The sequence below is a fragment of the Tyto alba genome, unplaced genomic scaffold, assembly GCF_018691265.1.
Source record: "Tyto alba isolate M040663 unplaced genomic scaffold, T.alba_DEE_v4.0 Super-Scaffold_26, whole genome shotgun sequence".
Taxonomy (NCBI): domain Eukaryota; kingdom Metazoa; phylum Chordata; class Aves; order Strigiformes; family Tytonidae; genus Tyto; species Tyto alba.
Genome location: NW_024881300.1, coordinates 9,319,340 through 9,339,001, shown reverse-complemented (window position 1 = coordinate 9,339,001; position 19,662 = coordinate 9,319,340). Strand labels below are relative to the sequence as shown.

Here is a 19,662-nt window from a genome sequence, read left to right as displayed (position 1 = left end):
AGGGGGCAGAAAGGGCAGCAGACATGGCAGAAAGCAAAGAGCACTTGAGGGTCCCACGGGCCATAGCACAGACCTGCAGATATGATACAAGGCATGAGCCGTGGAGACAAGGCAGGCAGCTGCGACTACCTCGCCAGCGACAGCCTGTGAGGAGAAAAGGGGGAGAGCCGTTCAGAGCCGGCGGCGGCCGCTGGAATTACTTCGCGGCGCTTCACAGAACGGGCTGACGAGGGAGCCAGCCTGCGGGCAGCGGGAACGGCGCTCTCCCACCCGAGCCAGAACTCCGGAAACTTTTGCCATTCCGGCGCCGTCCCAGCACCGGGCGGGCTGTGCCGAGCCGCTCCGCCGTGCCGCGCCCGGCCCCGCCCTCCGCCCGGCGGGGGCTGCGGCGGGGCAGGGGCGGCGCCAGCGGCGGCGCGGGGCCGGGCAGCGCTGCGGGCTCTCCGGCGGGAGCCATGGGCCAGGACGTGCCCTGGCTCAACCACTCCGGCAGTCCGCGGGCGGCGGGCAACGCCTGCGCGGCGGACGGGCAGCGCGGGGGGCCCTTCGCCGCCGGCCCCGCCGCGCTGCTGGCGGCGCTGATGGGGCTGCTGGTGCTGGCCACGGTGTTGGGCAATGTCCTGGTCATTCTGGCGTTCGCGGTGGACCGGAGCCTCCGCACGCAGGGCAACTTCTTCTTCCTCAACCTGGCCGTCGCCGACCTGCTGGTGGGTGAGTTGCGGGGCGGCGGGAGGGGCGGCGCGTTGAGGTCCGCGGCGCTGCGGGTGTCACCGCCGAGCTCTGTCCGCAGGCGGCTTCTGCATCCCCCTCTACATCCCCTACGTGCTGACGGGCGAGTGGAGACTCGGCAGGGGCTGGTGTAAGCTGTGGCTGGTGGTAGACTACCTGGTGTGCACCGCCTCTGTCTTTAACATCGTCCTTATCAGCTTCGACAGGTTCACCTCTGACACCAAAGCGGTAAGGGCTGGGCAAGTGGTCCTGAGGGTGGGCATAGGGGCTCCAGGAGGGCTTGCTTAGGTCACCCGACTCCCCACCACCTTGCAGCTCACTCAAACACCACAGGAGACAGGGGAAAGTGAGCCAGTTCCCCTCAGTCCTGGAAATAGTTCTGGGAGTGATCAGCTACGGCAGAAAAAACATTTGCTTCTCACAAGAGGTACTGTTTCAGAAACAGGCACAATGTATATGCTGCTGTTCCAGCTAGAGGGGTAGAGGGAACAAGGTGTACTTATGTCCTCCCCTGCCCCACCTTGGATAAGCTTAAAAAGTATTACCCAGCTGAAACAGAGCATCTCCCTCAGAACACAACTGATCACCCACACCTGGCCAGCTACATCCCACCTGCAGCACAAGGCAGAGAGAGATGTCCTTGCAGTGGCTACCAAACTCAGGGAGAATTAGGTAGGTGTATACAGCTCTGTATGGTTCAAAAGTGGCAGAGTACAAATTAACATATTTCAAAGGATGCAAATGCTATTTCCATTTAACAGCCACAGAAATAGCTAGAGCTTTGTCTCAGTCATGCATGTTGGTTATCAAAAAAGGAGTAACTACACTGTGAAATCAAAAGCTAACTTAATTTTCACCTAGATAGACCATACTGCCTTGAAGCATTTTGGAGGGTGCCAAAATAACACATTTTACACCTGCTAATAGGTTTCAATATTCTACACACACTTTTTGGTTATTCTTCAGCCCTCTGTTCCAGCTACATTTACTTAAAACATTAATTTAGCTTAATTGTTCATTCTAAATCACACTTAGAGACAATGGTACTTTTTTTTTTGAGAAACAGTAAAAAGAGACTACATGATCACTTGAACAGTTGGCATGCAACTTAGGGTTTTACCAGCTTCTTGTGAAGAGGGAGAAATGAACAGATTAATTCTTAGTCAACACTTACAATTCCTTTATTTTCTAGGTTCTCAATTAGCCATGAATTTTGCTTTCATAATCAAACTCTTGTGACTACACACATAGTATAAATATATAGACTGGATGGTTTCAGAAACAGAAATGGAAACTGGTCATAGTAAGTGAAAAAAATTGGCCACTTGAAAGTACTTCAAATTAATCCTCCATATAAAAATCCCTCCCCAGGCAAGAGTACAGAAGCTGCCTGTTGGGTTAGGGCAGTATAAGAACATATGAACAGGAAATATATAAAGTTCTAAATTATTCTCTATCTCAATGAAAATGGTAATCATCCTACAAGACTGCTCCTGAAATCATCAGTAGCTTTGTCAAGGACTGCAAAATCAAACCCAATTCAGACAAACTCAGGACTCCTCAGGTGTGTGGGTATTCTACCCGAACAGCGTTGGCTTGGGAGATCAAAATCCACAGACCGGGGCAATAAACATGAATCCTATACAGAATTCAAGCTTGAGGAATTCATATTCCAAACGAGTTTATAACCACTGTAGACATGTATACTGAATTCCAATTCACTATATGAATATTGTTCAGTACACCAAGGAATTAGAATACTGAGAAGCAGGTGATCTTAAGATTCTACTGAATTCTACTCCTGACACAATTTACAGACTCAGTATTATTGACATACTTAGCACTTTTTTTTTTTTTGGCACCTTAACTTCTCTACTTTCTAAATAAGGGAAGTTAGTTACTTTTCATGTAAAGCACTTAGCAGACCACAAGACTCCATCTATACATCTCAACTGCAGATCAGAGTTCTGCAAATAGTTAATAAAATAATGAAATTAAGGATATCAAACAGAAATAAAAGCTGTTATGCATTAATTTTTGTGTGTGTGTGATTTTCACATTAAGAAGAAAAAGGCGCTCTCTCTACAGAGCAGAAAGAACTTGCATGGGTGTTCTATGAATTCAGATCCTTTTATGTATTTTACATTAAATTATTTAAAAATTATACATCAGTGAATTTTGATGGCCCATGGATTTAGACATTCTGCAGACTGGCAAAACAGCTAATGCAATTAACTATGTAAGCAACTGGTAATAACCAATTCAAGTTAATAACAGTGGTTATTTGCTTTGGAAAAGCCTTCGTTTTCTAGCTTTTAAGATCCAATGCAAGTTCTCAGAACATATGCAGTCACCTTGATAATGTCTGTTGGAACGGATATTTCAGAAATAGCCTTTCTGTGGTACCAATAAGTTTGATATAACCCTCATCCCTAGTATATTATCAGTCCTTACAAGTGACAGAGGGGGCCATATTCCAAGGTACCCATGTAGCTGTTTCAGACACTAGTAATGTATATGACCTAACTTTTCTCTCTCTCAGGTCAGTTACAGGGCTCAGAAAGGGATGACCAGAAATGCAATACTGAAGATGATCACTGTATGGATTGCTGCTTTTCTTCTCTATGGTCCAGCCATTCTTAGTTGGGAGCACATTGCCCAAAAGAGCATTCTCCCTGAAGGAGAATGTCATGCAGAGTTCTTTTACAACTGGTATTTCCTGATGATTGCCTCTACTATTGAATTCTTTACACCTTTCATCACTGTTACATACTTTAACTTAAGTATTTACCTCAACATCAGGAAACGCACATCCCTCAGAAATGAAAACCTACCACCTGGTCAAGAGGACTGTGAAATGCATTTCCAGGGGACAAAAAGGGAACACACTGTATTTTTTGTAAAACCTGCTAAAAGACACAAACATGAGAAGAGTGCAAGCAGGCTTTCTCCCCCAAAAAGGGCTTCAAGGTTCAGCCTACATAAGCTTAACCATCGGTCATTAAATCTGAATGTCGGTCAAGACCTTCCACCACTTCAGGTAGAAGTTGAGACCAAGCCTCTTAGGAATGGTTTCTACAAAACTACAGAAAGCATATGCAATGCCACCAGCAGAGTGGACATTGCTAACACTATGTCAAATAGATTTAGACTTTCCCGGGACAAAAGAGTAGCAAAGTCTTTAGCAATTATTGTATGTGTGTTTGGTTTGTGTTGGGCTCCATATACGCTTTTGATGATCATCAGAGCAGCTTGCCATGGGCACTGTGTGCAGCATTCCCTCTATGAGACTTCATTTTGGCTTCTGTGGGCGAATTCAGCCATTAACCCTGTTCTATACCCACTGTGTCACATAAGCTTTAGGAAAGCCTTTATAAAACTCCTGTGTCCAGGAAAAGCCAAAATTCATCCTCATGTTTTTATGTGAAAAAAAGGAAGTATGAAGGCTGACAATTAGTACATCTTGCTTTCAGTGGGAGCAGTGAACTGGCTAGTATTCACCTGCAAGTATTAAGTGCAATGTGCACTGGGTAGTTTATGGAATACTGGTAAGTAGATACAAGTGTAGATATTTATGAATGTATAAATACAGTAATCCATGCAGCTAGAGAAATCACAGCAATGAAAAGAAAGAAAATTTCTCGAAGTTCTTTGGAAAATTATGCCAACAGGTATTTTCTGGTAATAGTGCACTAGTGTAAAGTGCTGAAAAGAGAATACAATATTCACAGCCAATAATTAAGGGTTCAGGCTCACTCACTTTTAATAACTGTAAATATCACTGGTAAGGAATTTCATCAAGTGTTACCCTTGGACCTGTTACTATTTTACCCCCAAACCCACTCTAAGACACCAAGGGTCCCTGCTTTTAAGCATAGCATGCTTCCCCACACACACTGAAGAGGTAAGCCTGACAAGATTGTGACCAACGCAAAAAACTAACTACTGGTGTCCAGGAAAAGCATGGGACAACAGGCACCAGAACAGTCAGGTTACCAGAGAAGCTGAGAAGGTAGCACTGATTTGACTGGAAAAGGTGACTGAGAAATGAGAGAACTTTTAGTAGAATCAAGTTCAGGGACAGGAATATAAAAGGGTTTTGAGCTTTGTGATAGGAGATAAAAGAACTGAGAGTTTATACACTGGAAGAGTTTCACCATGAGTTTCTTCCCTCAGCTATGACTCAAGTCAAACCTCTACTCCTTACAGGACTGACAGGTCCTGTCTCTATCTGTTGCTCTAAGTACAGAATATAAGCATAAATAAGCATAATTAGTCTATGAGATCTATGACAGACAGATCTTGCTATAGACAGAGCTTTATGTAAACTTCCCTTGGAGTAATTTTTAAAAGGTTTCTAACGTTCTGGCTAGTTCTGAAAGGAAAAAAAAAAAAAAATGTTTTCCCCTACCACAATGATTGAATCTATACATCCAGTCATCAGTGGTCAAAAAAAGTATTACTTGAAATGTTTAGACATTTTCAAAGTCATGCACCATGGATAGCATGACTCAAGAAAGTCTTAAAATGTACAGCCTTGCTACTGACCATGAGTGAAAAACAAGAACGTAAACAACTACATACTCTTTCTGCCATTCTGCCTCTGCCACAAGGAGCTCACACAGCTAGATCCTAAGTTTTGACTACATTTGTCTCACGAGGTATTGATTTGAATATCACTAGTAATACAAGTTGAATCCCACCATCACAAATATTTTTTTACATAGCTTAACAGACACTTTGCTGACAAGAGTGATAGCTATTGAACAGCTGTAGTTGTCCATTGCCACAGCCAAAATGAATGTTAGTACAGTTATCTCAATGTTTACAGACAGTATTTTGAAAACATTTACTTTGTAAAATTTCAATAAAAGTAATTAAGAATTGTGGAAGACTCATTTTTCTAACCTTAACAAGTGGTACATGGGAAAAAGCACTAGCCTATAACATTTGGGTAACTGCAGTTGAAACTTCAAAACCACTATTCAAAGACAATTCTTAAGTTACAAGGACTGACCTTGAAGATTAAAAACAAACATGGTTAGCAAATATAGTAAACTAGGAGGGCACATCCCTACTATATGAATGTATGTACATGAACACGATCATCATGCTCTGCTCCAGATGTTTTGTAACAAAATCAGCTTAACAGTTCTCCTAAGAGGAACAGCATCAACAGATACAGAACAACATTAAGATTTTTTTAAACAGCATTAATTATACCACCGGGCAAGTAAAACCATTAGATTTTTTCCCCATTTCTCCTCCCTTCCAAGCCAGACTTACGCATCTGTAGATCAATGACCTAATTGTTGTCTACTCCATAATTCTTGTTTCCTAGGATCATATTTGCCTTTTTAAGAAAACAGGTAGCACTAAATTATTGGACACTCCCACCAAGGTCTCATTTACCATCCAATCAAGCCAGGACAATTTTCACAACAGTGGTCAACTCAAGGAGTAAGGAAGTTCAACCAGTTAGCTTTAGAACATTACATTCAGTTAAGGTAAAACAGACATTTCAAAGCTTTCAGCAACTGGCATTAACCTACAGACTAGATCAGTCTTCACAGGAGTTGCCACTGGCAATTGCTCTACTGCTCATTTTCCTACAGCTTTGTCATTTAATTCACTCTAGCACAAACCTACAATCCAGTAGGATTCTCCACCACTCTTAAGATATTTAATAAAATCTTTCTGAAACGTGAACACACATCACCTCAGCATCATTTGGAAAAATACTGGTTTTGAATTATAAACTTCTACATTAGAAATGCTATCAGCCTCTCAGCTTGTCCAGTTTAACTATGCCTTGATTCTCCTGACCCTACAAAACAGAAGTTCTTTTGCGTTTATCAGAAGGTTCAACATTAGCATTGGGTTCAAAAGTGGGCTCTGAAAAGACATGAAACAACAGGTGTTAATAGCAACTTTATTGTTTCACTGGTGCAAAATCATGATACTGAGTAAACTTGTGTAATGCATTTTCCCCTAAATTTACAGTAATGAAGGTTATACATATCTATATAGATTGCAATTTCTCTATTTTTATACTATTTGGAACAAAATTATCTTGATAAATATGCCCTGTGCACAGTACTGGCCCTCACTGAATGTCACAGAGCCTTAATATGCAAAATATAACTTCTGTTTTTGAACATGGTACTTTAAAACTCTCCAAACATGCATTAATATATTCTAGTTTTTAGGGAAAAATATTACACTTAGTCTTAACTTGCATTAAAAGAAAAGCACAAGCAGAATCTGACATACAATAATCCCAAAAATCTGATGCTCTGTAAGGATCAGATACAGTTTCTGATGACAGTCACTGCCAGTTTAGAACTCTAGTGCTACAGAAGCAACAGTGAACAGACAGAAGAGAAATAAGAACTGGAAGAGCCCTACCATGTCACATGGATTTCAAAGAAAATTTCAGCCATGCTAACTGACAAAACCTGTAGTTGCTGGTCCAACCTTTCAAATTTGTTAGAGTACTCAACACAAGTGTTTGAAGTGCTAGACTGAACACATGAATGCTAACTTGACATTTCTGAAAGGCACAACCTATGAATCTATCTTAAAAAAACATGGTATGTAAATGAAAAGAAATAAGTACAGTGTGTATCTTCCTAAAGAACAAGACCTTCATAAATTGGCCCCTCAGATTCTGGTGATTCCCTCCTCAGACGCAAGTGCTCCAGTGTGTTGTGAAAATGTTTGTTAATTTGTTCTGTTTCTTCAGTAGATTCAAGGTTTGGGAGATCCTCTCTTATCTTCTGTATAAGCTGATTCAAAACCTGAATTGTCACCTACAGGAGAATGTAAACAGAAGAGAAGTCATCAACAAGACCTGTATAAGTGTACAGACATTAGTTTCAGCGGACTTGTCTCTAAACTGTTGGTATTTGGACAGTTCTTAGAAATATTGATAAGACTGCATGCAAAGTGTTGGAGGCTGCCTCTTCTTGTTCCTCATAGGACCATTCAGATTTCAGAGTTCTATGGGAATTCCCCCCATCCTAGCAAACGTGAAGAACTGAAATCATTAACCTGATTGCTTTAACTTCAACCACATAATTTCTCTCTGGTCTATTCAATATAAATTTATAAAAAACTTTAAACAAGTAAAGCACATAATCAGACTGTCTACATAATCTTTCCTGTAGAAGTCAGTCAGGATGGTAATATCAGATTTAAAGATATTCTTAATGACCAAGTCATTACCTAGGAAAGTACAGCTGCCTATGGTGTTGTCCAGCACTACACAGACCACCACTGTATCTCAGATTGTTTTCTGATCTGTCAAGTGCTTTGAAATTCGAAGTTCTATTTTCATCTCCATCAGATACAGCATCTCCCATACTAAAGTACTACTATAGTGGGAAGCCAGTTCAGTTGTACAGTCAAGTCAGCAAATCCTAAAATCTCTTTAGACATTCTCTCAGAACTACATAGTATTCATTAATGTGTGCTCTTGATCAACTGATAACATCAGATAGAATGTTGATCTCTACTTGATCAAGCAGCTTTTTCGAACAGGGTAAGTTTACATTTTCTGTTAGCAGATAACTAGTATGAGATAACCATCTCAGATTTCAGATGTAGAATTTAAACTGGTACATGAGAGGTCACATTCATTTCTTGAAATTAAAGTTTACACCAACCATTTGTGGCACGCTCAGCAGTGATGTCAAACACCTCTAAGAATTTTCTTTCCCTTATGTACATACTAAGTGGAGAGCAGTGATGAGTGGTGTTCCTCAGGGGTTGGTGTTGGGACTGGCCCTGTTTAACATCTTTGTCGGAGACATGGACTGTGGCATTGAGCACACCCTCAGCAAGTTCACCTATGACACCAATCTGTGGCATGCACTGACACTCTGGAGGGAAAGGATGCCATCCCGAGGGACCTGGACAAGCTAGAGAGGTGGGCCCATGCAAACCTCATGAAGTTCAACAAGGCCAAGTGCAAGGTCCTGCCCATGGGTCAGGGCAATCCCAGGCACAAATACAGGCCGAACAAAGAGCGGATTGAGATCAGCCCTGAAGAGAAGGACTTGGGAGTGTTGGTTGTTGAAAAGCTCAATATGACCCAGCAATGTGCACTCACAGCCTAGAAATCCAACTGTGTCCTGGGCTGCATTAAGCGCAGTGTGGGCAGCAGGTCGAGGGAGGGGATTCTCCCCCTCTACTCTGCTCTCGTGAGACCCCCCTGCAGTACTGTGTCCAGCTCTGGGGCCCCCAACATCAGAAGGACACGAACCTGTTTAAGCGGGTCCAGAGGAGGGACACAAAGATGTCAGGGGCTGGAGCACCTCCCCTGTGAGGCCAGGCTGAGAGTTAGGGGTGTTCAGCCTGGAGAAGAGAAGGCTCTGGGAAGACCTGATAGCAGCCTTGCAGTGCTTAAAGGGGGCTACATGAAAGATGGGGATGGACTCTTTATCAGGGAGTGTAGGGATAGGACGAGGGGTAATGGCTTTAAACTGAAAGTGGGTAGATTTAGATTATATATAAGGAATAAACTCTTTCCTGTGAGGGCGGTGAGGCACTGGAACGTGCTGCCCAGAGGAGCTGTGGCTGCCCACTGTCCTGGTTCAGGCTGGAACAGAGTTCATGTTCGTTTGGTAGCTGGAGGAGTGCTGATGCACACTGAGATTCCCAGAGCCTCTCCAGCTCCACCTGCCCTGCCTGTGTGCGGGCGCTTGGGGGGCAGGTGGAGCACAGCTCGAGTGCTGGGCCCGGATTGGCCAATATTCCATGTCATGTGACCATATGCTCACTATATAAAGGAAGGAGTGGGTGGGAAGGTGCTCTCTCACTTCCGGGAGTGTTGCTGCTGCATCTTTGTGTTTGGGATCGCCAGCCGGGAACAGGTGGGTGTCGATCAGCAGGTGATGAGCAACTGTATTGTACATTACCCATTTATACTGTCATTGTATTATTCTATTACTCTTATTAAACTGTTTTTATCTCAACCCGAAAGTCTCCCTTTGCCCCCTCCAATTCCCTCCCTATTCCCAAGTGGGCAGAGGGTTGGTGAGCAGCTGCATGGCATTTAGCTGCTGACCAGGCTCAAACCACAACACCCCTCCCTGGAAGGGTTCAAGGCCAGGTTGGACCGGACTTTGAGCAACCTGGTCTGGTAGAAGACATCCCTGCCCATGGCAGGGGGATTGGGACTAGGTGATCTTTAAGGTCCCTTCCAACCCAAACCATTCTGATTATATTGTTAGGTACCTCTAACATTAGAATCTTACTGCTTTCTCACCTAAGTTATAGTAAGTTTTGATCTAATAAATATTTCAGGTATCCAAGTCTCTCAGTATTTAAGTTGATAGCTAAACTGTAAACGTTTGTCATTTTCCCCCATGTAAGAATGAAGTTTTATCCACAATTTTACTAGCATATCAAGAATTAACTACTCTGTGGTTATTACTGGAACTTGTGCCTCTTGTGAGAGGCTACAGAACAAGCTGACAAGACATGATTTGGGGTTCAAGTCTAACTGAAGAGCTTACAGAAACGTTCTTTAAAAAAGATGCAATAGAGAGAATGCACTTCCACTCACCGCCTCATTTTCCTTCTCATAAAAATAGATATATCTATTCAGAATTTCTATGAAAAGTTGGACTTGCAGAGAAGGGTCCATGCACTGATTTGCTATCTTCAGAGCCTTCTTTAGGCATTCCATCACTCTCTTTCCTCCATGAAGCTAGAAGGCAAAACCCAAAAAGTTGCAAGAAATAGAAGAACCTTAGGGAGCTCCCTTATCTCTTCTCTTGGTGCACAGATAGCATTTCCTGGTGGTCTACTACAGAAACACAAAACTACACAAACTGTGCAGAATGAGCTGTCATTGAAAGCTTGCATTGCTTGACTGCCACCAATTTTAAGTTTTGTTAGATCAGGCAATAACGAGTGGTTGTTGAAAGCCTTCAATTATGAGATCAGTTAACTCAACCTTAATATGTACACTAATACATATGTTGACAAACAGATTTCAAACACTGCTCTTTATAATTACAACAGCTTATGTGGCAACCAGTGAACATACAACTTAATTTTTTTTTACCTTTAACTTCAACAACTTGTTTCTTTCATTTGGAAGTTCAGTAGTTCATGTTCAAACACAGTTACCATAATAAACACATGCAAAATGTAGACTGTAGTTTGACAGCCAATCTTAAACTAGTTGACACTCAAAACCTTGCATGGTACTTGAACCCTTAAATTTGAGTTTTCTCCACTTCTATATTTCTGCAGCTTACACTGCAGTGAGATACAGAAGTTTTCTATATTAGAATACACTTCAACTACATCTACATCATTAAGTGATATACCTACTTCAGAAGTGCCTTCAGAAGAAAGGCAGAACTATGTTACCGAGGTAGAATGTGTAATGCTGCTGTCGCTTTATTCTTACCTCCTCTCCATTCCTGTCAGTATTTCGGCCAGACCAAAACAAATGGGCACAAGTGCTCACAGCCCGGCATTGGTCTGGCTTCTTAAGGAGCTTAGAGGCTGCCAGTGCACACTGAGTCCTCAAAGGCTCATGGTTCTCCTCACTGAAGCACTTCATCCTCTCAAATGTCCCAATTATCAAGGTGATTGCAGCCAACTGTGCTTTTGAATCACTGATTTCATCTTCATACAGAGAGAAGGCCTAGTCAGGGGAGAAAGCAAAACATTTGATCACAAAAATTCACACCCGCTAGTGACATGGCAGGGAAGTGTCCAGTTCCACATTTAAAAGTTTCAGGCAGGAAAAAAGATCTTTCACTGAAAGTGTCAAAATCAAGTTAAATCCACAGACTGGAAATAAGTCTTGCAAGAAATTCTTCTTACTTAAGCAGTCATAGTAAACAAATGTGATCCTACATATAATCTAAAGATTGAGTTTTTCCTCATTTCAAGCATCTGTTCAGCTACAGAACTTCAGTAGCAGAAATAGTCCCTGAAGCAGCTTTGGTTCTTTGAAACACACAAAACTGGTTTTATACTTGTTTACATTTTTTTATACTTGTATACAGTGTTTTTACAACAGAGTTGTTTATAATCAGTTTCAACACAAGGATTTTAATTAGCAAAGCCTGGCATAGCAGTTGTAAACACTGAAAATTCTAGAGAACTTCCAAAGAGCGCTTGTGGTCAGAGCAATACCAGCTAGATAATGAGACAGTCTTAGAAGCAGTGCAGCAGCATTTTATGTTGAGAAGCTACACTCCTCCAGTGAATCAACTATGAGTAGGAGGCAGTATTGCAACATAAAACATGTCAGACTGAGTATTTAAATCAGTATCAATGGAGCTGAATTCCACAGGAGCCTGGGAAGCAAGAATGAAGATGAGGAGTTTCTATCTAGTAACATTAGCTGTCAATCGTTTCAGATGTTTTAATCACATTGGATGGTTCAGCCAAATTCAAGGCAGCATAGGACAGTGACTGTAGTCAGACACTCACCTGGGACATGAACTCATAGGCCACAGTTTCATGATTCTCAAAGCCAATCTCTCCTGCAGCCAGCGCTCCTTGTAGGAAGAGACGGAGGGGCAGCTCTGCCAGTTCTGCTTTGATCAGAGCACTAATGGTTTGATGAGCAAATGAGAAGATCTTCTGGCACTTCTTTTCCCATTTGTCATCCTAGAGAAGTGAAACAAGTCGAAACTTGAACAAGACTGTTGTTATAAGGAAAAGAGAATCTAAATTGTACTAAGATCTGTTAAGTGCTCCAGCCTGTTGTCTTCTGCATGCCTCTCCAGCCACTTATTTACTGAAGTAGTAGTGAGTGCCCTAGCAGTACTGTGTTGACCTCAGTGGGTCTTCAGAAATTATTTTTTCCATTTACAAAAATTCACACCCATTTTTTCTATCAGCTCATAAAAGCCTTCCTCAGAAGTCTACACAATTGCAGTTACCACAACTACGCTTAGAACATAGCTGGTTAGGCTTTTACTCAGTAAAGTGGAGAAAAATTCTGTTCAGTCTGGAGCATCAATCAGAAGTGAAGGGAAATTTTAAAATATTCGTTTTGAGGAGTATTTTAACAAACAGTATTTTAATTATTTCTCCACAATAAGGAAAAATACATATTTAAGCTAGCTATCTCAGTCAGAAAGCATTAAAGGGCCAAAATAGATCAGTGATTATTTTAGTGTGCACTTTTGCCACTACTGTCTAAGTCAACCTACAAAGTAGCACTTGCTTTTAGAAATATTAAAACAGTGTAATTACAAATGTAAAAGTTGATGAATTTCAGTATCCAGATTTAAATCAGTTTCATGTCATCATTTGCAGTGTCCTAGTTCTCTGGTCTCCATGTAAAAACACATAATCCGTCACCTTAATGAATAAACACTAGCTAATTTCTGCTTCACCATTCCTCAAGTGCTGAGGTAATTTAATATAAATTGATAAAAAAACCTCCTTAAATTAGAAAGTATTCACAGCTTGAGTAAAAATCTACCTTAAGAAAAAAACTCTAGCATTCTGTATCAAGCCTTAGCATACTGTAGCCAGACAAAATGCATTTTTAAGCAAATCAAAAAGATGCAAGTAATACACAAGTGACCTAGAGGTCAGCTTACCACTTTGGAGTTCTCTTTGTAGCGAAAAGCAAGCTGGTATGCAGCAAAAACCAATGGTGGCAGTGTAAAACGAATACGTTGGTTCCCACCTGCACCAAAGTGTTTTCGGGCAGTGTTTAGGATCTAAAACAGAAACACTGTAAACTTAGAGAATTCTTGAAAGAGGTGTGTTATTTGCATATGTAACTTAATCTGCACTCTATAGAACAAGAATATCAGAAAGACATGGTGTTAGCATCAGGTAAGTTACAGTATTTTGGGGGGACTACATACAAATTGCTTTACTTGAATTAAATTTGTGCAGTCTTTGTAGCTTATGTGGTATCTGCCCAGACATTTCCTGCAGCTGCTTAATAAGTGTTAGGCAACACTTGTTGTACTGTATTAACTGCAGATACATTTTGGATTGTGCAGCGAGATGGAAGTTGCCTGAGCTTGCATTTAATAATGGCATCTGATACATTTTGTCCTCAACTCAATGGAAGCTACAAAAATGACTGTTCTTTCTTACAGTAGCCTGTTAGAAAGAAAGAAACTAAGTTTCATGAACGTAAACACGCAAATCAATAAGCCTTCTCAAACTCCAAGAGAAAGACTATAGTGCCACATTCTGGTAGCCACACCTGCAACTTTTGCCATTTTCCCCCTGGTTTTAGTTTTTTGTTATACTCATTAATGACAGCTTCTTTTATTGTCCCTCTGTTTTGAGCACAAGCTGCACACACAGCATGAATGTAACACTTTTCTATCACCCTTGTTCTAAACCTGTGGAAAGGGACTAAGGTGCTCTACTTGTTTGTACTGTTAGCTTCTCCCCTTCCCCTTATTTTGGGATTATTTCTATCTATTGATATAGTTAGTCATGTATTCTCACAACCAGAATTCTCAGGAATCACACCAACTCCAGGTATCAAAAGAAAAACTAATCAATCTGTTCCAAGCAAGCTAAACATCACATTAGCTGTTTGCAACAGGTTACCTGACTCAATTTCAAGGGGGACAGAACTCAGACATGCCATCTTTTACACTCAAGCTTCTGAAACCAAGTTTCAGAAAATTTCTACTATAAATTAGAGTTAAATAAAAAAAAAAAAGGCCAATTTAAGTGTCAGAACAAAGACATCTAGTTACTACAGACAAGTATTACCTTGCTTTCTGGTCATAGCAGCCCCATTATCACTTTGAAAAAAGCACTAGAAATGAAGCTCAGTGTCCAACTCTACATACATTTTTAGATTACATCTAGAATTCACATAAATAACATGAGTAGAATTCTGTTATCACCCATTATATACTGTATTAGCCATTGTGGCTTGTAATGTACTAAAGTGCTTGAATTGGCATTTCAGATCTCTTCCATACAGAATGCATAATTTCAAGTGAGATACTGTGAAAGAGCTGTGAAAATCCCAGTGTCTCGAATTTTTTCCCACTGTTCCTGTAATGTAGGAAAATTGGATACAAGCAGTTATAATGCTCATCAAGAAGCTATTAACCATTTTTACCAAAAGGTGTAAAGCAGCTTACAGAATTCTATCCAAAAGATAATGTGACAAGCTCCAAGATGGCATTTAAAGGTGGTCAATCTGATTAAAGCTAAGCATTGCTAGATGAGAAAAATGACAGCCTAATGTTCAGAAGCTTTGAAAAAACAGCTTCAACATCTCTAGCTATGCAAAGTCTTTTGGGATAAAAATACATCAACCCTTAGTACCAGCATCCCTTTGAGGAAAGCTTTGTTCTCTATTTGGGAAAAAAAAAAAGTAGTTATCTTGGCTTTTCCTATGTGAATATGGTACTTTCTAGCTGAAATCAACCCATACAGTTCTTGAGATGAATGAGGACCTGGTTGACCTTCCTGCTTTGCTCCAGCCATATTCAGAATTAATGCAGTCAGTGAAGAACAGGTCCTGAAACACAACTGTCTCCAATCCTCATATAGGCCTTAAAGCTATGCTTCTCCACATTACAGAAGTTGCAGCAAAGATCTCAATTTCAAGCAAGGAATTTTTATAGCAATATTTTAAACCCAAGCTAAACGAATGCCAGTGAAGTTATGCATAACTTCTACTGGATTACTCTGTTCTATTCTCACTGTTTATACAGTATGATATTGCTGCAACTTTGAAACATAGTCAGCCAATTGTCTTTCAGACACACTAACTGTAACTTCACAGCAGTCCCTACCCAGGCCTGAGCTGTGACTTGAGCTGACCGTAGCTGCTGCAATCTGTAACAGCATCCAACCAGCACACCTTCTGCCAACTTCTCCAATGGATTTTGCACAGAATATCCCCATCCCTCCACCCCACATACTTCTCAATATAGGAATATTTAAACTTCAAATAAACTAAATCCAGAAATAGCAAGTTAACATCAGTGATACAAACTTTTAATAGATCAACTCAAACTGTCACAGGTTAACATAATGCTACGTTTCAAGGCCCTGTCAAATTTTCTATCAAGGATGGACCAAGCAGAGAGGAAAAACATTTGTAACAACTAAGCAGCAGTATACTACATGCTATAAGATGACCATATACTTACACTAATTAAAATCCCTGAGGCCAAACATATTAGCTGTATTTTCTGAGCTTTTTTGTGTATTTTGATATCAAGAAAACATAAATGGCACAGTGCTCCAAAATTTCACTTGCTGAGTTACCACAAACTAATACAGTTGCATTCAAACTGATACCTCATGGGATGAAAAGTTTAAATCCACAAATGCTTTTAAGTCCTCTCCTGCTTTTTCCAAATAAAAAACATTTCATAGTACCACTAAAGGTGTCATACATAATGTTTTCTACTGAGTTTGTACTGCCAGAACAGCAGTAGCCCAGCTCCCAGCCACACTAAATTCTTGTACAGTAAATAATGCAAGAACTGACAGTTCAGAGAGCACAAGCATTCAGAAGCAGTGGTTGCCATACCAGATACTGTTGGTCAGGGTCATCTGAACGCAAAAGATGAATAAATCTTCCCACAAGACTCTGCTCATCAGCAAAGTCCTCAGGGTCAGGATCTTCAGCAGGCTGATCTGGCTGATCCTGGATCAGCGTCGACACCAAATTCATGATAGCATCAACCTGTTAAAGGCAACGTAAGCCCTGTTTAAACCAGAGTAGTCTATAAGCATTCTTACAGCCATCCATAGTGCTGACAACACACTAGGAAAGTCTGTTAGTTGATGACACTTTAGGACATATTTGCCTTACTCCCTGAAGAAGGCTCCCTCCTAGCACAAGTGGGACAGCAGAGCAGTATGGAAGAAATTCAGATTCCAAAAGTACTATCCAGCCTTCTTTAGGCAACAGGCCTAGTTTATAGGGGATTCAGGGTCTTTGTTCAAACATAACAGAAGTTGTCTCTAGGATGAGGTTAGGTAAGATGTGCAAAGACAAGATACTTATGAATATGGGTGGAAGAATTATTAACTGGGATAAAGCCTGTGCTACTGAGATTGGAGGCAGGGCCATGCAGGAACATAAAGGCAGGAAATAAAGTATGCCCTGCATGAAGTCACTTCATATGTGTTTTCAAGTCTTTGAACACTGGTTTAAATACCTAGAAACTCAAGTTAACTTATGTCATACCTGTTCTTGGGACACAATTTCTGTGTTATAATCCAATACATTGCTAAGCACGTAACAACTCATGCTCTTCCTGGACTCGTAATCAAAATACTCAAAGAGTGGGTGAAAATGTTTTAGTTTCAGAACTGTCAGGATATTGTTGTAAGTATCAACGGGGATTTTCAAAAGTCTAGTCAGCTCCTTTGAAACAGCACTGCTTGTTGCAATACTAAAAGAAAATATATGCAAAAAACACAATTAATCAATAGTTCACACATGTAGACAGATTTAAAGTCTGCCTCAATACCAATTCTGATGTATACCACAACATCTAAGCAACTTGCTGCTAGGGAGAAAGGAAATAAAATATCAAAACAAGTCATATCTTGCTCTTTAAGATATACAGGGGAAACTGCACATTTTAAGTTGCTATTAGCAGAAGCAGAGACTGTGGCTGCGAATTCCACAAGAGGAGAAAACACATGTGTTGTAAGGGATGAATAGATAGTGACTACACCCAACTTGGGATACACATTGTGTAGCTGTACAGCTGTGCAGTAGGATTTACGCACAGGTGAGCAAGTCCTGGTTAGTCAATAGTTTATCATGACCCTCTACCTTGGCCCAAAAGCAGTAATCTTACACACCCAAAGCATGTCTCTGCTATCTCACCAAATGTGGTGAAGTCGAGATTTTAGAATATTAATTGCCACTCAAGAAAGAATAGAAGAGACATTTACTTACTGTTCCAGATTAAGTTTATTGAATATTTCCACGGTTGTCTCCAACACCTTATCAACATAGTCAACACGGTCCGGGTAGCATTTCATAGCCAAGTTAATGAGAGAAACTTGCAAAGATACCACATCTTCTGAGGGCATGTCCTGGCGAGACTAAAATTTAAAACAGCACTTAGTTGATACAAAAGCACATAACTTTGCAAAAAAAAAAAAAAAAAAAAAAAAAAAAAACAAACTGCATGCAAGAATACCCAGCATACCTGTATAACAGTAGCAACCTGCTGTGAGAAGATGTCAAACAGTTTGATATCTGCTGGGATACCAGGTCCATCTTCACGATGTGCAAATAAAGCTAACCTAGTAACAGACAAACGAAAGCAGCTTGGTCAGCATAATTCTTCCACGCTTCAGATACAGGCCAGAAAGAGATACTGGCAGAAAAAAATCAAGTCCTTTGGATATATTTATAAGCTCTATTACAAGCAAGAAGTTAATACACAGAAGTCAGAATCTTTAAGAGTAACCGAGCCTGGTAAATATCAGTCCTGGACAAGAGTGCTGACAGAGATGGCAAGATGAAGAAAGAGCAAGAAGGACGTTTCATAATCCATGTTTTTCAGCAAGTGTTCTGTTCTTTCCAGCAGAGAAAAAGGTATAGAGTAGGCTGGTGGAAGAGAAAATATCCTGCGCCCATTCAGTGACATGACTGGTTAGACATTTAGTAGCATTCACCACAGTCTCCCACGGTAAAACACAAGAAATATGTTGACTTAACTGTGCTTTGTCTATAAAGGCAGACCAATGTGTTTGGGACTTCCACTGTTTGTAAAGAGCAAAATATAAAGTAAATTTAAAGTGGAGAAGAATACTTTGGGGGGGGGGGGGGGAACAAAGCAAGACACTATTATCCAGCAAGCATCCAAAGATATTGTAGAGCCATCTCTATCTGTTACAGGAGAAAGTCCTGCCAACTACCATTTCTGCAGAAATAAGATACAAGATACCAAGAATCACTGGAGTAAGGCTAATACCTTACCAAAGCTGAAGCTTAAAAAGCTCAGCATTGCTATTTTTGCTTTCTAATCGCTAAGAGATTATTCTATTCTAAATTACAGAAAGACCCACAATAATATTTAGGAAAAAGCACACAATTAAAATTTTTGAAGTTATTTCTTACAGGGTCTCTAAACTTTGATTCTGAATGAACTTCAGGTCTGAAACAGGCAGGTAAGAAAAGGTTGAGATATCAAAATGCTGCCATGAAAAAGACACATTGAATTACTCTTATATTTCATTAGATGGTAACAAGCAGACTTTCTAAAGCCAGGAACAATCACTGCCTTTTCTCAGAGACAAGCAGCTTTTCTTGGCAACAGCTGAGAGGATAAAGGCCAGAATGCTACAAAGTATGATGAAGTTGCAGGCAGATGGCAGCATAATTAAAAGTTATGAATGATTTAGTAAATCAGGAAGGACCCCAAAGCAGCAAGACTATTTACAGAAAGATTCCTTTAACAGGAAAGCCCCATGGGATTAGGGACTAAAGCTTCACAAGCTTTCTCAATATTCACTGATGTTCAGTTTCAATTACCCTATGCCAACAGACACGATCTGTATGGGGCAGATTCACATCTTAACTACACAGTACTGAAACACATAACAATTGCTCCTAACAACTCCAATCCAAACACAAGAGCAACAACTTCCCGACAGGCATAGATTCCAGATCCACTCACATCCTCCAAAACTTGTAGTAACGTTACAGTTGTCATAGTACAAAGACTATAATCTTCACACTACCACCTTTCTACCCTTGTCCTACAGCCAAATGAGAAAGCTCTGGAAGACACTATTAGTGGCCAAAAAAAACACAGTAGCAAATCTAGGAGGACAGCAGGTTCACTGCTAGTCAGTTGCTTACTGTTGTTTGTAACAGTAAGAATAGAAAACTTACTGTGGAGGTGAAACCAAAGCTGTTTAAGTCCTCTAAGTAGACATAACAGCAAAAGCTACGTAAGGAAAGCCTTCTTG

General features: G+C 40.7%; 2 protein-coding genes across 2 annotated transcripts in view; one reads left to right on the top strand and one right to left on the bottom strand.

Moving 5' to 3' along the window:
* The first annotated feature begins 455 nt into the window (after positions 1–455).
* Positions 456–6,986, top strand: LOC104355645 (histamine H3 receptor-like). The gene is made up of 3 exons (XM_032997973.2): positions 456–711; positions 791–957; positions 3,272–6,986. The coding sequence occupies exons 1-3, from the start codon at positions 456–458 to the stop codon at positions 4,154–4,156; spliced, it is 1,308 nt and encodes a 435-aa protein (XP_032853864.2). The 3' UTR covers positions 4,157–6,986.
* Positions 6,648–19,662, bottom strand: part of VPS35 (VPS35 retromer complex component) — a 27,205-nt gene continuing 14,190 nt past the window's right edge. Inside the window, exons 9-17 of the mRNA XM_032998036.2 lie at positions 17,892–17,988; positions 17,636–17,784; positions 16,913–17,120; positions 16,250–16,405; positions 13,317–13,439; positions 12,193–12,372; positions 11,156–11,395; positions 10,301–10,444; positions 6,648–7,541 (exon numbers count right to left, since the gene is read on the bottom strand). Of these exons, the coding sequence (XP_032853927.2) occupies positions 7,362–7,541; positions 10,301–10,444; positions 11,156–11,395; positions 12,193–12,372; positions 13,317–13,439; positions 16,250–16,405; positions 16,913–17,120; positions 17,636–17,784; positions 17,892–17,988 (1,477 nt within the window). The 3' untranslated portion in view covers positions 6,648–7,361. The remainder of the gene's footprint in view (positions 7,542–10,300; positions 10,445–11,155; positions 11,396–12,192; positions 12,373–13,316; positions 13,440–16,249; positions 16,406–16,912; positions 17,121–17,635; positions 17,785–17,891; positions 17,989–19,662) is intronic.

Excerpts from the sequence above, each read along its gene's own strand:
- LOC104355645 (XM_032997973.2), top strand. The coding sequence starts at position 456 with ATGGGCCAGGACGTGCCCTGGCTCAACCACTCCGGCAGTCCGCGGGCG. Across the intron at positions 712-790 it reads CGTCGCCGACCTGCTGGTGG|GCGGCTTCTGCATCCCCCTC; the intron begins GTGAGTTGCGGG and ends CTCTGTCCGCAG. Across the intron at positions 958-3,271 it reads TCACCTCTGACACCAAAGCG|GTCAGTTACAGGGCTCAGAA; the intron begins GTAAGGGCTGGG and ends TCTCTCTCTCAG.